This window comes from Rhincodon typus, chromosome 39, assembly GCF_021869965.1.
Source record: "Rhincodon typus isolate 14 chromosome 39, sRhiTyp1.1, whole genome shotgun sequence".
NCBI lineage: Eukaryota > Metazoa > Chordata > Chondrichthyes > Orectolobiformes > Rhincodontidae > Rhincodon > Rhincodon typus.
The window spans coordinates 9,490,647-9,507,869 of NC_063370.1; the positions used below are offsets into that span (position 1 = coordinate 9,490,647).

The following is a 17,223-nucleotide window of genomic DNA, read 5'->3' on the forward strand; positions in this document are numbered from 1 at the left end:
AACACTTGCACTTTCAGTGGGAGTTCTATTTTGTGGTAGCGATAACGGAAGTGTTGTGGGGAATGACTCGGAAAGCAATTTTACTTTACCATGAGTGTGTCTTTGGGGAAAAGATTGCGGCTGGGCTGTCGCGCTATTCCCGTCGGATCGCTCTGCTCAGGGGGTGCACTTCCACGGCGGAACCAACTGCTGATCAGCCAGATGATAAAAATTCTGAAAAAAAAATTTTTTTTAAGAAGTCACCGTCTAGTAAAATAATTGATTTAAAACAAAATTCTAACACCACGTCTGCAGTAGCTCACCTTTCGACGGCAAAATCAATTCCGACTGAGATTGGGAAAATCAAGTGTTCAGGAGAATTACTGAGGTGCATTTGACAAAATATTAATCACCATATAGAAAACCGGAATTCACTTTGTGGAGAAGAATACATTAGAAAATGATAACGGAAGGGAATTTTAATAACCAGTAACAGTCTGAAAGAGGGAAAGTTTTAGGTGCAGGCATTTTCAGGACAAAGCCTGACCAACCAGGCCATCTTGTTATTTCCAGCTCTACTGGCTTCAGCCCCAAATTACTGGCCCTGTATTCTACTCAACACGAACAAGAAAAGAAAACCTACTTTCCTATTCAAAGCTACAAGGTGTGCCTCCCTGACCCAGCCATCTCAGGACCGTGTCTTTGCCAAACCAGAGAATTTGCTGGATCATGGGAGGTCGCATGTTAGGGTTAGTGGGGAGGTTTTAACTCACTCCTTTCTCTACTCACACCACTCTCCTAAGGGAGCTGACCTGAATGAAATTTCCCTGGTGCAAACTTCTGATGGTGATCCTCTATGGGCTATTCAACTGTGAATTTATCACACTTAAGGGAGGACAGGTGACCACTCTCCTTCTCTATCTTATTTAGCAAATTCTTCAGCTTAGTCTCCCTAATCTTTGTGGGCCGAAGGGTCTGTTCCTGCACTGTACAGTACTTTGTTCATTTGAGTGGGTGGGAAAGCAGCAAATGGAATGCAATCAGAGAAGCGTGAGGCTATGTACTTAGGCAAAGCAAACAAAAGCAAGGGGAATCATGACAAACCAGACGATATTCAGAAGGGTAGAGGGAGCAAGAGACCTTGGAATGCACGTCCACAGATCCCTGAAGGTGGCATGACAGGTTGATAAGGTAGTAAAGAAGGCATGCGCCATTGATTATGCACAATACAGGAAGGACAGGATGTTGAGAGAGTGAGTGAGAGCGTGAGAGAGAATGAGAGTGTGCTTACAGAAGAGATTTGCAAAAATAGCAGTTGAAAACTGCAGCTATGAGAACAGATTGCATAGGTGCTAGGGCTGGTTTCCTCAGAAGAGGAAGCTGAGGAGTGGCCTAATCAAAGTACACAACATAATGAAGGGCTTGCATAGAGCGAGACAAAGAGGGCATGTTTCCGCTTGCAGTGATGACAGTTATCAGGGGACACAGATTTAAGGTGGTCAACAGAAAGACTAGAGGGGACATGAGGGTGATGACGGCCTGGATTCAATACCCAATTTCAGGATCAAGGCAACTCTCAACTCATTTAAAAGGAGCCTGGATCCAGACGCCTGAAGCACAGTAACCTACAAGACTACAGAATAGGTGCTCGAAAGTGGGATTACAATGGGTGGCTAGTTTATGCAGCTGAATGGGCCAAATGGCCACTTTCTGCATGGTAACTTTTCTATGGCTCTAGTTTGTAATCTTTTCATGTACTTTTGATTGATCTTTTTCAAATGCTACCAATTCTCTTTCAAATTACATAGCCACCCCAGTGAAAGGCATTCCATTTTCCAATGACCTATGGAAACTTTCCTTTAACTTCCTGTTTCATTCCTCTTTGTCAGTTTGTACTCCTCATTAGCCACAGACAGCTGAAGTGTTATTTGACCATTTAATCTCTCCAAAGCCTGTCATAACAGAAGCATAAATAAGCCATTCAGCCCCTCAGGCCTGTTGCACCATCCAGTGAGATTGCAATTGATCCGCATCTGAACTCCACATGAAGCCTTGCTTCCAGAACTCTTAATCCCTTACCCAAACCAGACCTTTCAATCCCAGTTTTGAAATTTTCAAGTAGCCTTCTTGAAGGAACAGAGGTCGAGATTTTCAACACTGTGTGAAGAGGTGTGCCTGAAAGGCTTTTCAAAATAGCATTCATTAACTATTCATTGGGAGTTCCTCGCTACACCATCACTTTCTGCCCATCTCCAATTGCCCTTAAGAGTCAACAGTGAGTCAACTCATTGAACCACTGCAGTTCTTGTGATGTAGGGAAACTCTCAGCACTGTTAAAGGAGCTCTAGGATTCTGAACCAGTGACAGGGAATATATTTCCAATGCCTAGGTCAATGCTCAGGTGGTCTGTCCAGTTTCAATTGTTTAGTACCTTTTACAAACCAAACGGCAAGCAAGGCTATTTAGGAGAGTATTTAATAGATAACCACATTGCTGAGAGTGTGGAGTCTCATATAGACCAGACCAGGTAACGATGGCAGATTTCCTTCCCCGAAGGTCATTAATGAACGTCAACAATGGTTTCATGGTCACCATCACTGAGACTCGCTTTCACTTCCAGATTTAGTAATGAATTTAGTAATTCTGGATTACTAAGCCAGTAGCATTAGCAGCACACCACCTCTCCATAATGCTCCTTTGTTATAGACATCCACACACATCAGGAAACAGTTTGCACCCATCAACAATTTATTTCACAAGCCTACTTTCATAACTATTGACCCTGTTGGTTCTACCGAATCAGAATGAAATCCTTTCACTGGAGCTAATATTTCTGAACATGAATAAAACCCTCACCTGAATAAAACCCCTTTGATCACTTGCCAGGCATTGGGGGGGTGTTGCTGCTGTGGCTGTTGTTGTTGTAGTGGTTGTGTCTCGACCCGATTTCCTTCTGATACTTGGACCTGCCCATCTGCCACCACTTCGCTGCTGACCTGCAGAATGCAAATACAAACATCTTATAGAAATGGGCAAACTTTCAACCAGGAGGGAAAGGTGAATAAAAACGATGGAACAAAGTGGAAACAGTTCATATAAACAAAGGAGATATTTTTGACCGTGGTTCAGTTTGCAGTGCTCGAGCAAATCAGAAAATCATGGGCCAAGTTTAACTTTGGGACAAAACCTAAATGGATACTTTGGTGGGAAATCTTTTGGATGAGATGTTAAACCGAGGCCTCACCCACCTTCAGTTGACGTAAAAGTTGAGAAAGAATTGTGCGCCGTTCTAGGACAATATCATCCTTCAAGAAGCATCCAGAGCAATCCGCTCAACAACGTTTAAAAGACATTTGGATAAGTACATGAATAGGAAAGGTTTGGAGGGATTTGGGCCAAATGCAGGCAGGTGGGACTAGTTTAGTTTGGGAACATGGTCTGTGCGGACTAGTTGGACCGAATGGTCTGTTTTCATGCTGTATAACTCTGTATAACTACATCTAACATGACTTATAACTTTGTACAAGTCCATAACAGCTATAGGAATAGTTTATATTTGTCCTCCGCCTCCTACAGTGTTCCAGTGAAGCCAACATAAGTTGAAGGAACAACATCCATTTAGGCACTTTACAATCTTCTGCATTCAACAGTGAATTTGACAACTTCAGACCATGAACTGTGTCCTCATTTTAGACAGGTTACATGGTTTTGCTTTCAGCATAGCTGTCCTGCTTTTTAACCCCCCTACTTTTTTCCCCCACAGCATACAAGCCATTTTTCCAACCCCACTCCAGTTTCAAACCACAGGTATATTTGACTATAAACGTTAACTCTTGTTTCTATCTCGACAGATATTGCTAGATCTGACGAGTTTCTCACACTGTGTCAACATTCTAGAATGATTGATTTGGTCATCTATTTCACTGCTGTCCATGGGAGCTAGCTCGGCACAAAATAGTTGCTTGATTTTCTACATACCAAGTAATTATACTTCAAATGTAAGAAGTTTTCAGAACATCAGGAACACCCTCCTATTAATCTTGAAGACTTTTCTTTAAAAACAAATGAAATGTTATTTAAAAAATGAAAGAACTGAATGCTGGAAATCAGAAACAAAAACAGAACTTGCTGAAAAAACTCAGGTCTGGCAGCATCTATGGAGAGAAATCAGAGTTAACGTTTCAGGTCCAGTGACCCTTCTTCAGAAGCCAATATTCTGCAACCCAATATTCTAACAAAAGTAATGTTGTTATTGCCTTAGATGGTGAACAACTCAGTTTACATCTCAGAACAGCCTTAAAATTTGACTGTAACAAATTAATAAGCCAAATATGTTTATAAATAAAAACAAAAGAACTGCTGATGCTGGAAATCAGAAATAAAAATAGAAACTGGACCCCAAACTTCAATTCTGATTTCTCTCACACTGATGCTGTCAGATCTTTTGAGCTTTTCCATCAATATCTGCTTTTATTTATGTTTGTAAATAAAATCTTTTTTGCACTGAAACATTAAAACTAAAAGGATTGAGCAGCATAAAAAGTTACTGAAAAGAAAATTCAAAAAAGCTAGTGATTACTTGGTGCTTATAATATGCAACAAACATGATAAATTTATAAATGTCAAAATTAGCATTCAATATGGAATCATAGACTCAGGATGATACATCAGAGGTCAATTAGTCCACATACTAATGCTAACTCTTTGAAAAAAAACTAACAAGTTCCAAACCCCTGTCTATTCCCATATAACTCTGATTTTTGTTCCCCTTATCCAATTCTCTTAAAGTTATCGGTGAATTTGTTTCTAAGTCCTTTCAAGTGGTGCTTTCAAGATCATAACTCACTTTGTCCAAATATCTTTTTTTGCCAACTATCTCAAATCTTTCTTCTCCGGTTACTGACCTTCTGGCCAATGAAAATAGTTTCTCCTTATTTACTCTCTTCAGTGAATATCTCTGCTAAATCTCTTAACAGTTGCAGACGAAATTTAACATGCCTGTGAAATGCTGATTCTGTTAGGAAGAATGAGCAGTGCCAGTACAAACTAAATAGAGACAATTTTAAAGGAGGCAGGACCAGAGAGACCTATAGGGCTTGATTGTGAATCTACAAAGGTGACAGGCAAATTGAGAAAATCATACCATCTCCTTGGCTTCCTACAGAGGCATATAACTGCAAGAAAATGATGCTAATTATTTATAAATCACTAGTTTGACCCCAGCTAAATTATTGTGTTCACTGCTGGGTAATGCATTCTAATAAGGATGTCAGGTCTCAGAGACAGTGCAGAGATTTACAAGAATGGCACTATGCATCTAGTTTTTCTGGAGCCGTTTAGCTGCCGTCTGCTCTAAGGACAGCAACCTTAACTGTTTTAGTCGCTCCCTATAACTGGGATCTAACATGCACAGTGTATGCGGGGGTCAGAGTAAGTGCCACGTTTGCTCAGGCAAAAACCTGTGGGTGGAGTCTTTTAACGTGGGGAAGTGGTGATGCTGCAGCTACACATGACTGACTGGGAAACCTTCATACTCTTACCACCTACCATGGGCACATCAGGAGAACTTACAGATCAACAATCAACTTGTTTGGTTGTGTTATGACACACCTTCTATGGCCAAGGTGGAACGTGAACCGAGAGCTTCTGAACAAGAGTTGGGAAAGCTCCAGTGGCCCCAGAAAAACTAGATGCATGATACCATTTTCATAAAACTCTGCACGGTCTGAGACCAACATCCCTTTTGAAACGCATTACCCAGAAATGAACATAATAATTTAGCTGGGGTCAAACTAGTGATTTATAAATAATTAGCATCACTTTTTGCATTTATATGCCTCTATGTAGGAAGCCAAGGAGATGGTAGATTTTCTCAATTTGCCTGTCACCTTTGTAGATTTACAACCAAACCCTCTAGATCTCTCTGGTCCTGCCTCCTTTAAAACTGTCTCTGTTTAGTTTGTATCAGCACTGCTCATTCTTCCTAACAGAATCAGCATTTCACAAGTATGTTAAATTTCATCTGCAATGTGTTTCCCATTTCACTGCTCCATCCAAAATTACGACACAGTGCTTTGGCCAGGACATACTGTATACCAGGAAATAGAGACCAAAACAGGAATTAAAGCCATCTGCAGAAACTCTCCGCATGTTTTCAGATTTTAAAAAAATAGAACTGAAAGTAAATGCCAATCAAGCAAGATCGAAGGTGAAGGGTGACTTGATAAGGATCTGTAAGATTGTGGAAGGATTTGAATGCAGAGATGCTTCCTTTGCAGCTGACACCAGAATAAGGGTCGTGAATAATGGCCATTGATAAATCCAACTGTGAATTCAGGAGAAACTCCTTTACTAGAGACTGGTTAGAATGTGGAAATTTTACCAGTGAGCATGGTTAAGGTAACTATCATAGATTCATATGATGGAAAGCTAGATAAGCACATGAAGGGGAAAAGTAAAAGATACCATAATGAAGGAGAATGGAAATAGAGTTATATGAAGCAAACAAAAAACAAAAGAACTGTTGTAAATCAGAAAGAAAAACAAATTATTAGAAAAGTTCAGAAGGTCTGGCAGCACCTGTGGACAGAAATCAGACTTAATGTTTTGGGTCGAGTGATCCTTCCTTAGAAATGTGGAAATGGCAATTCTGATTTTTCTCCACAGATGCTGCCAGACCTGCTGAGCTTTTCCAACAATTTCTGTTTTTGTCATATGAAGCAAACATTGGCATGGATCCACTGGGAAAATGACCAGTCTGTGTGCAAATATTTAGTAAAATCAGACACATGGGAATTGACTTCAAGGCTCTAATCTCACTTTAAGACGAGAAAAGCGAAGTTTATGGAAAAAATTTCCCAGTCCACTGAAGGTCATCACTCAGAGGCACTGAAGTGGCTCTCTCACCATCATATTCTGGTACATTCTGCTTAGCTTCTTTGTAATAATCAGCTTTGCAAAGAACTACTTCGTCAATGGGGATAACTCAACAGAATAAGAGGATGCACACATACACACACACAACAACTATACAGGCTATTAGTCTGCATCACTTTATTCAGAATAACCACGCAAGTTTTCAAAGGAACCAGTCTTCTTGGGCAAGCTTTAATTTTAAGATTATTTGCACAATTTCTTCCATGTACCGCAGCAAATGTTTTTCTTTAAATCATTAAGCACTGTGGTCGGATTACATCCCACAAACTTCTATATTCATGTGAATACAAGTTTATCTACAAAGTCTATCTTCATGCTCTAACCTTCAGAATGCAAGCATCATTTTAGTGCGATAGGGTGTTACTGACCAATAAACCAAAGACATCAGCATGAGATTTCCAAATCCTGCAAGTGAATTTTTAAGTAAATCGATACAAATTCTTGCAATAATGGCTGCCACAGACAGAGGGTTTAAAAAAAAAGGGCCCAGAACTGAAAATAAGACCATGTTTTGTGAACAGATACAGAAAAATGACTAAGGGGAGAGATGACTCAGGTTCTTAAGATTATCAAAGGATTTAGTAGAGTCAACGTAGAAAAGATGTTCCAAATTGCAAGAAAGACCAAAATCAAGAGATCATAATCATAAGAAAGGCCTTAATAAATCCAACCAGGAATTCAGAATAAATAGATGGCAATTAGAATGTGGAACTTGCCATCACGTTGAGTGGTTGAGGCAAATAGCATAGATGCATGCAGCAGGGAGCTGGATAAACTTACCAATGAAAAGGGAATGCAGTTTACCTTACAGGGCCAAGATGCTTGGGTGGAACATAAACAGTTGCAAAGACCTTTTGAGCTGAATCCCGTGTGGCTACTGTTTACTTTTCCATTTTTTAGTAAGGAGGACTGTAATGTTTAACTTTTTAAACTTTGTTTTCCTTATTTTTCTGCTTTGTACCTAAGATACTGCGCTTAGGTACCTTTGTACCTAAGATGGCGTTATAAGTGATGGCTTGTAAACTTTTCACTGTATTCACGCAAGTACGCAACAGTAAAGCTAATTCAAAATAGCCCGCACTAATTTAAGATTTTTGGATTTATCATTCCATCTGTTGCTGAGACGCTCAAACATGTTTTTGTTGTCTTTCAACTTGACTATTCCAATGTTTCCCATCTTCCTTCCTCTATAGATGAAGCACATCAAAAACATTGTTGCCCACTCTCTGATTCACACCAAATCCCATTCACCGACTAGCTCTGCACTTGTTGAATCGCACGGGCACTAGTCCTCGACACCATCATTTTAACATTCCCATCCTTGTGTTCTCCTGCATTCAGGTGTGAAACAAAGCATGCCAATTTACACGACGAACGCTACAGCCACACGTGATAAGTGAAACCAGATTAAGTTGCTACGCTCCACGCTATTCCATTCTCTTGCTGATCCACCTTATGAGAGACAATCAGAATTTCAGATAAAACTTTAGACCATTTCTTTTTGTTCGTGAATCCATAGAATTCCATACTGTAGGGGACTATAATGCTTTACCATTGAATATAGTTACAGCAGGGATTGAAAGATTTCTGAACTTGGGGACAGATGGGAAAGTTGAGTTGTTCCCTATAATTGTATAAAATAGCAGGGCGGACTTAATAGGTTGTTTAGTCTACTCCTGCTCCTAATCTTGTGTTAAATCCCTACATAGCCTTTCCCTTCCCTTTTTCTAAATCCTCCTCCAGGCCTACACCTCTTCAAGAACTCTGTTCTCCCAGCACAGGCCTCTTGCACGTCCACGCTTTCATCACCCCTCCATTGCTGGACATGCCTTCAGCTATTTAGGAACCAAGCTCTGGAATTACCTCTCAAAAGCCTCTGTCGTTCTCTCTCCTCCTTTAAGATGCACCTTAAAATGTAGCTCTGTGAGTAACTTTGACCCACCTGTCCTCAAGTCACCTTCTTTAAAATGCAAGTTCTAATACAGTACAGCACACATTAACACTTCACGAGTAGTATAAATTGAAGGCACACTCTAAGAAATAAGTTTTCAAAAGAATTTGAAGAGACGCTCAGTGATGGAAAAGCAGAGTGTCCAGAAGAAATGCCCTCAAAGCAACACTTTGGAACAGAAGCATACAGGACAAGCCACAATCAAGTCAGAAACATATGCATTTATGTAACATCTTTCATAGCTTCAAAGCTCTCTGCAGTCATTGAAGTATTTTGTTGTAATGTAGAAGTGTGTAGTTTGTGACTCCCTCAGATAAGGACTGAATTCAAATGGAACAGCTCCAGATTAGTTGAGTTTAGCAAAACTAAATTCAATAAATCAATTCTCAGGGTGATGAACGCATGGAAAATGCTCTGAGAAGGAATTCGAGGCAGGGGTGGGAGTGTGGAATGTGCTCCAGGTAGAAGTCTTGGCAAGGGATGTAAGTTGAAGGTGAAGGGTCCTGTAAAACATCATTTCTGTAGCTGGGATCTGCAGATCCTTTTTGGAGAAGTAGGGTGCTGCAACAGCTTTCCACAGGATCCATAAAACAGTAGGTCAGTACATGAATAAACGGTATCTAAAGAGAACCGTGGTGTGATCCTGGGGGCAGGAGTGGAGTGCAGCTGCCACATGTACTCGAAAGAACAGTATGTACAGAGGAATGCTGAGCAAAGCAGAATGCCTAGCAACTAGACTCACAGTTACCAAGGCTGGTGATGGCGCTGGATGAGTCCAAACTAGAAGAGGAATTTTAAATATATTAATCACATCAACTCAGGGATAGGGCATCGAATACATGTTTATTCGAGTATTGAGGATAGGACAGTATCATAGTTTTGAAAATGAGCCCTTCAACTAAAAGGTTCCAGAGGCATTCCCCCGGCTACTTCAGCTCTGAATTCACTGAGTGGAAAAATAACTCTCCTCGCAATACTACAAAAGAAAGCTCAAAGCTAAAACGGGAAACGGACCTGACCAAACCACTTTACCTTTATGAGAAAGCAACTTGCAGAAACCATCAAGGTTGAAAATGATAAGAAAATTAACGTTGTGATTATGTGGGGCCAGGTTCGAGCAGTGAAGGTCTGAGGTAAGGTAGGAAAGGTAGGAAAGGAGGGGTTTGGTGTGTGAAACGCCACACATCTTAATGCCAACAGAGAAGATGCGAGGAGAGGGGAGAGAAAGAACATAGCAAGCAATCATTACAGCTTAGGGGAAACCAATACAGAAGATCTCAGTAGAACATAAATAACAAGTACAATGGGGAGAGGTTGGAGGTTAGATGTGATCATCCCCAATAACAGTATCCTGGTCCAAGGGTGCAAGATATGTTAGAAAGCCTCCCTTACCGTATTAGGATTGCAGAGTCAAAATGGCACTAAATGAAGCTATTCAGCCCACTGATTCCATGCCAGCTCTCTGCAAAGTAATCCAATTGTGTAACCTTATGTAAGCTTTACACAGCTTCAGTTTAAGGTGAAGGGCTGCTGCTCACACTATGATCACCAACAGAGTCTGCACAGAGAATCAGAGGCGAGAGCAAATGATGTCAAGTTTGAACTTTAAAAGGTCAGAGGTTTCTGGAAAGGAATGGACTGGATTGACAAGTTCCACAGCTTTGAGACATCTCAGTGGTGGGAGCTGCTGATGTTCAAAGTGTCCGGCATAAGAGATACAACTTATTTCTTGGAGACAACCACTTCCTGTTCATGAGCCACGTAGACCATTAACCGGTCTCCAGGCCTGCTATAAAATCCACATCCCCTTCTGCCCAGTGAATTATGATGCACTTATCCTGCAAGTAACAGGAGCAATATTCAGCCTCCATTTCAGCAGCTAATAAGCCCCAAATGCAGCAATTGCCATATCATTAGGAAATGAATGCAGGCCAAAATCAGATGAGGCGTTTACTATTTGACCAAAGCATACAATAGCTAAGCAATATGCGACCAACATGCAATGCCAGAGGCCAGAGTGGAGAACTGCTGTTTGTTCAGACTGGAGGGAGGTATACAGTTGTGTATCCCTAGAATTCAAAGCTAGGAACACTATTGTTTTTGACTTACATGAATGACTTGGATGAGACAAGGGCATAACTTGCAGATGAGATAAAACCTACAAAAATGGTAAAGTAAGGAAAGTAGTAATAGGCTTCAAAAGGCTGGTGTGGGGTCATCAGTTTTGGAGGAAAATGAGAAACAGTACAAGTTAAAAATAAAGTACAACATTAAAGATTCTGTATTAAGACAGAGACCAGAGGGTATGTATGCACAAATCCTTAAAGGCAACAGGTCAGGTCACTGAAGTAGTTAGAGCATACTAAATCCTGTACCTTCCAGATAGAATGTTGAATCTTACAGAGGCCAAAGGGAAGAAAGTTTAGACTATATAATAACTCTTGCTCTACTCCAGCTGAAACACACGCAATAACTTTAGCTCTGGAATATCGAGTCCAGTTTTGGGTAACATATTTTAAGGATAATGCAGATTTTGGAAAGGGTTTAGAAGTGTTTTACTCCAATGGCTCTGGATTAGTTACGTGGATTGAGTGCATAAACTGGGATTGTTCTCCTTCAAGCAAAGAAGGCCACGAGGAGATCTGATTGAAGTGGATCCTGAAGGATGAATGGGTATTCACTAAAACGGTCTATGCCTGTTTTTCCTGTGGCCCTCCTCCTGAGACCCCAGAGGATGCACATGCACTTTTCTTTTCTTAGCATGAAATGAGCTGTGTGCATTATAGTCTATAAACCTATGTTAAAAGACATTGCCCTCCACTCTGCATTCCATACACGCTTTCTCACAATTCTTCACCCACCGCTGCCCTGACAACATCTCCCGTCCAGTCTCTCGACATCCCCACCAGCCCACTCTCACGCTGCTCAATCATTCTTTTTCAATATCCCAAGTGTCCTTGTGAGTGAATGCCTCGGAGTTAGATCAAGTAAATAAAGAGAAACTGTTTCCGGTGGCTGAAGGATTAATAACTGGAGAGCGCAGATTTAGGGTGACTAGCAAAATAACCAGAGGTGATCTGAGGAAAGGAACTGGTTCTCCAGGGAGTGGTTAGAATTCCAAATGCATTGTCTGAATGGACGGTGGACACAGATTCAATGGAACTGCACAGGTTACATAAAACAGGAACTGACCATTGTGACCAACCAACCTGGCTAGATACTTATGCTCCATTCATCTTGTCTCAACTAATTTTATTAGTGTAATCCTCTATTTCCTTTTCCCATTGCTATGGGACTAAGAATATTATTTAAAAAAACAAGCCTTAACGTCTGAGCAAATTACCGCAGATGCTGGAATCTGTACTGGAAACAAAATATGTTGGAAACCACAGCGGGTCAGGCAGCGTCCATGGACAGAGAGCAAGCTAACGATAAGTCTAGATGACTCCTCATCAAGGCTTAATGACTCGTGTTTTAATGAACAGAGCACAAATAGCTAGAAAAGGGTATGACACTAGGTATCAAGGCTATCAAGATACAGCTGTAATTATGGATGATTTTAATCTGCATATAGACTGGGTAAAACAACTCAGTAACAAAACCATAGAGAAGGAATTCCTGGAGCATGTACAAGATGGCTTTCTGGATCAATACATTGAGGAACCAACTAAAGAACAGGCTGTCCTAGACTGGGTATTGTATAATGAGAAAGAAAGACTTATCAATGGATCTGTTCAAGGCCCATTGGGGAAGAGTGACCATAATACGATAGAATTCTTCATTAGAGTGGAGAGTGATGGAGTAATTCTGACATTAATGTCCTGAATTTAAATAAGGGAAATTACAACATTACGAGGTGCGGGCTGGCTAGGATAAATTGGGAACTGTTACTTAGAGGTGGATGGGCAATGGGAAATATTTGAAGAGTGCATGGAGGAACTGGAACAGTTGTTCAATCCTGTCTGGCATAAAATTAAAATGGGAAACGTGGCCCAACCATGGCTAACAAGGGAAATTAGGAAAAGCATTAGATCCAAGGATGGGCATACAAAGTAACCAAAAAAAAAAGCAGCAGACCTCATGATTGGGAGCAATTTAGATTTCAGCAAAGGAGGACAAAGGGATTGATTAAGATGGGAAAACAGTGTAAGCTTGTGAGGAACACACAAACTGATTGTAAAATCTCAGTGTGTGAAGAGACAAAGATTATTAAGGCAAACGTAAGTCCCTTACAGTCAGAAACAGGGGAAGGCATACTGAGAAACAAGAGATGACAGACCAATTAAATACATAATACATACTTCACAAAGGAGCATACAAATAACACCCCTAAAATGTTGGGGAACATAGTGTCTAGTGATAGGAGAAACTGAAGGAAATCAGACTTAGCATGGAAATGGCTTTGGGGAAACTGATGGGATTAAAGGCCAATATATCTCAAGGACCCAATAATCTACTTCCCAGAGTACTTCAGTAAGTGGCCCTGGAAATCATAGATATATTGGTGATCACTTTTCAAAATTCTGTAGACTCTGGAACAATTCCTGCGGATTGGAAGAAAGCAAATGTAACCCCACTTTTTAATAAAAAAAGTGAGATAGAGAGAAAACAGGGAATAATAGACCATTTAGCTTGATATTAGTAGTGGGGAAAATGCTACAGTCCATTATAAAAGAGTTAATAGCAGAGCACTTGGAAAACAACGACAGGATCAGACAGAGTCAGATTTACGAAAGGGAAATCATATTCAATAAATCTATTTTTTTTTGAGAATGTACCTAGTAGAGTAGATGAGGGAGAGCCAGTGGATGTAGTTTACTTGGACTTTCAGAAGATTTTCGAAGAGGTCCCATATCAGAGATTAGCATGTAAAATTAAAGTGCATGGGATTGGGGTTAGTGATTGTAATGGATAGAAAGGTGGTTGACAGATAGGAAATAAAGTAGAAATAAATGGACTTTTTTTCCAAATGGCAGGCAGTGACTAGTGGGGTACTACAAGGATCAGTGCTTGGGCTCCAATTAAATCAATGGTTTAGACAAGGGAACTGAATGTAATATCTCAGAGTTTGCAGACAACAGAAAGCGAAGTGGAAGGGTGAACTGTGAGAAGGATGCAGAGACACTTCAGTGTGATTTGGAGAAGTTGAGTGAGTGGGAAAATGCAAGGCCAATAAAATATAATGCAGATAAATGCAAGGTTATCCACATTGATAGCAAAAACAGAAAGGCAATTTATCTGAATGATGATAGATTGGGAAAGAGTAAGGAACAACAAGACCTGGGTGTCCTGTACATCGTCGCTGAATGTATGTGGGTGCAACAGGCTGTAAAGAAGGCAAGTTGTATTTTGGCCTTCATATTGAGAGGATTTGCATACAGGAGCAGGGATGTCTTGCTGCAATTGTATAGGGTCTTGGTGAGACCACACCTGGAGTCTTGTGCACAGTTTTGGTCTCCTTATCTGAGGAAAGATGTTCTTGTTGTTGACAGACTGAAGCCCGAGGTTCACACACACTGATTCCTTAGATGGCACGACTGACTTGTGAAGACAGACTGTATCAATTAGGACTAATTTCACTGGAATTTAGAAGAATGAGACAGGAACTCACAGAAACCTGTAAACTTCTAACAGAACTAGGTAGGTTAAATGCAGGAAGTAGTTGAGGCAAAAGCATTGAATGTTTTCAATGAATAGCTCTTAAAGCTCAAGGGATCAAAGGGTAAAGGGAGAAAGTGGGAACAGGGGACTGAGTTGGATGGTCAGCCATGATCATACTGAATGGTGAAGCAGGCTTGGAGGGCCAAATGGCCGACTCCTGCTCCTATTTTCTATGTTTCACAAGCCTTCTCCCCTGTAGTGACAAGTTCACATTTTCACCATTCCCTGGATAAAGAGGTTTCTTCTGAATTGCCTATTGGATTTCTTGGGGGACTACCTTAAATCGATGATCTCTAGTTTGCTGTTTGCCACAAGGCTCTCTGGCTACTCTTTCAAAACTGTCATGCCTTAAGTTTTCTTTCAGAGTCAACCTTGTTCGTTCTCTTCTTAATAGCTTTGTCTTCCCTGCAATCTGGTGCTATCCCTGTAAACATTTCTGTTTTCACCCATTCCAGTACCTCTATCTTTTCTGAATGCAACCAGAATTGTACACAGTACTCCATTGATAGTTACACCATGATTTTAAGGAACCAGGAGGAGAGGGTCATTCGGTCCCTTGTGCCAACTTTCACATTCTAGATCACGACTAATCTTCTACCTCGACACCATTTTCCAGCATTGTCCTTGGATCCTATGATAATTTCTACTGTTAAAGTTATCAATCTCTGTTTTGAATGTACTCAATGGCTGGGCCCTCTGGGGTGGAGAATGCTAAAGGTTCACAACCTTCTGATTGAAGAAATTCCTTCTCATCTCAGTCCTAAATTGTCTATACCTCATTCTGAAATACTGTCTGCTGTTTCTGGAACATTTCCACCTCCGCCCTAGCTAGGAAAAAAACATCTAGTTGTTTGACATGACTTATTTACATTTAAATAGAAATAATCCCAAATGAGTGGCTTGTTTATGTTGCAATGTTATTTTCATGCTTTATTTTTCTTATCGGTCTATGTATTTGCACTTTCAGAATCTTAGCTCCTGCCCCTATCCCATTTAAACACATTTTCCACATGATAATGTTACTTTTGTCAAAACATGATAGCTCACACTAATCTATGTTGAAATTCATTTGTAAATTGTAGGCTAGTACAAATAATAGTGGACACAAAACTGTTGGAGTATTATAAAACCATTCTGGTTGACAAATATCTTTTGGGCAAGAAATTTACTGGGGTTAAATGTGATTCTAGACCAACAGTAATGGGAATGACTCTCAAATGTCCTCCGAAACAGCCGAGCAAGACATTCAGGTGTTACCACTTTGCCAAGAGTAAATAGTAATGACTGATAAGTGCTGAATCAATAAATACAAACTAAGGCGTTTTAGGACAGATGACCAAGGAAAGGGGAGGGTGGGTGTTCAGAGGAGGAAATTCCAAAACTCAGGGAATGGGCAGGTGAAGGCACGGATTTACAAACCTGTGCTGCAACGTATTAGAATTGGGATTCCTAGGCCTGTTATGCAAATCCATTTAACTTGGCTTCATCAGTCTGAGCTCCAAGCCCTGGTATGTTATTGTTAAAACCTTCTGTCTTTCCACCTCCCTCTGCTCTTCTAAAATCCTTCTTAATGAGCAGACTTTTAGCAATTTCTCTTAATATCATCTTCATTGGCTGTGTCACTGTTTGACTATTATTCAGTGAATAGGTTTTCTACATTCAACAGCGAGCTATAGATGTAAGCTGTTGTCACTGGTAACAGAACCTATGTTACATTTTTACCAGCAGAATGAATATTTCCAAGTAGGTGGCAGCCTTTTCCCTTCATACAAGTACTAAGCAATAAAGTGACCACAGCTCCCTTCCATTGTCCTAACTGTATCATATTCCAGTGCACATCCCAGCATCAGTTCTGACACGGTGTTAGCACTTTCTTATCGCAGATTGATATTTGTGGGTCTGTAAGACGTTCAAGAGACAAGACAACAATCTGAACTAGGATATCAACTGTCTTGGTCTGTTTAGTATATCTTTTGGTGCTTAATAAAACATCACTGCATCAAGAGTCACATTGGCTAAAAATTGTCTGGAGTCTGAACCTCATAGGTTCAGGCTGCCCACCAAAGATTTGAGCCCATCATCTAGGCTGGAACTTCAACAGAGTGCAGTAAGAACGCTATGCGGTCAGAGAGTCATTAAACTGAAACCCTGTCTTCCCTCTCAGGTGGGCAGAAGTAAAGGGTATCATGGTCAATATTTCTCCCTCAATTAACATCATAAACAGAATGTATCCCATTACTTCAGAAGCTTGTGTGTGAAGCTTGTTTCTGACATGACAAAACGATGACAACTTCAGAAGTATGGGAAGTGACTGTAAAGCATTTTGAGACATTCTGAAATTCATCGAGCACATTTGAGGCCACTGTGTCCATGATTACCAAAATATAGCTATCCTCTATGATGTGTAGGTTAAGGCATTTTAAATTCATATCCAAGTATGTTTTAAATGCAATGAAGAATTCTGTCTCTCTGCCCTTTCAGGTGGTGTGTCCCAAACTGCCACCCTTACCCCACTCAACATTAAAATAAATTCTTCCCCACTCCCATCCGTACAGCTAATATTTTACAGTGACCTCTAAGAAATAGGTCCTCCCAATCCAGGCCCCTCATTATTTTATATATGTTACTAAACTTCCCTTCTGGCTCTTTTGTTCCAAGGAAAATAAGGTCAGCCTATCCAGTCTTTCCTCAAAGCT

General features: G+C 40.5%; 1 protein-coding gene across 1 annotated transcript in view; it reads right to left on the minus strand.

Moving 5' to 3' along the window:
• clptm1 (CLPTM1 regulator of GABA type A receptor forward trafficking) overlaps window positions 1-17,223 on the minus strand; it is a 61,998-nt gene that overhangs the window by 40,827 nt on the left and 3,948 nt on the right. Inside the window, exons 2-3 of the mRNA XM_048618319.1 lie at window positions 2,836-2,975; window positions 90-213 (exon numbers count right to left, since the gene is read on the minus strand). Of these exons, the coding sequence (XP_048474276.1) occupies window positions 90-213; window positions 2,836-2,975 (264 nt within the window). The remainder of the gene's footprint in view (window positions 1-89; window positions 214-2,835; window positions 2,976-17,223) is intronic.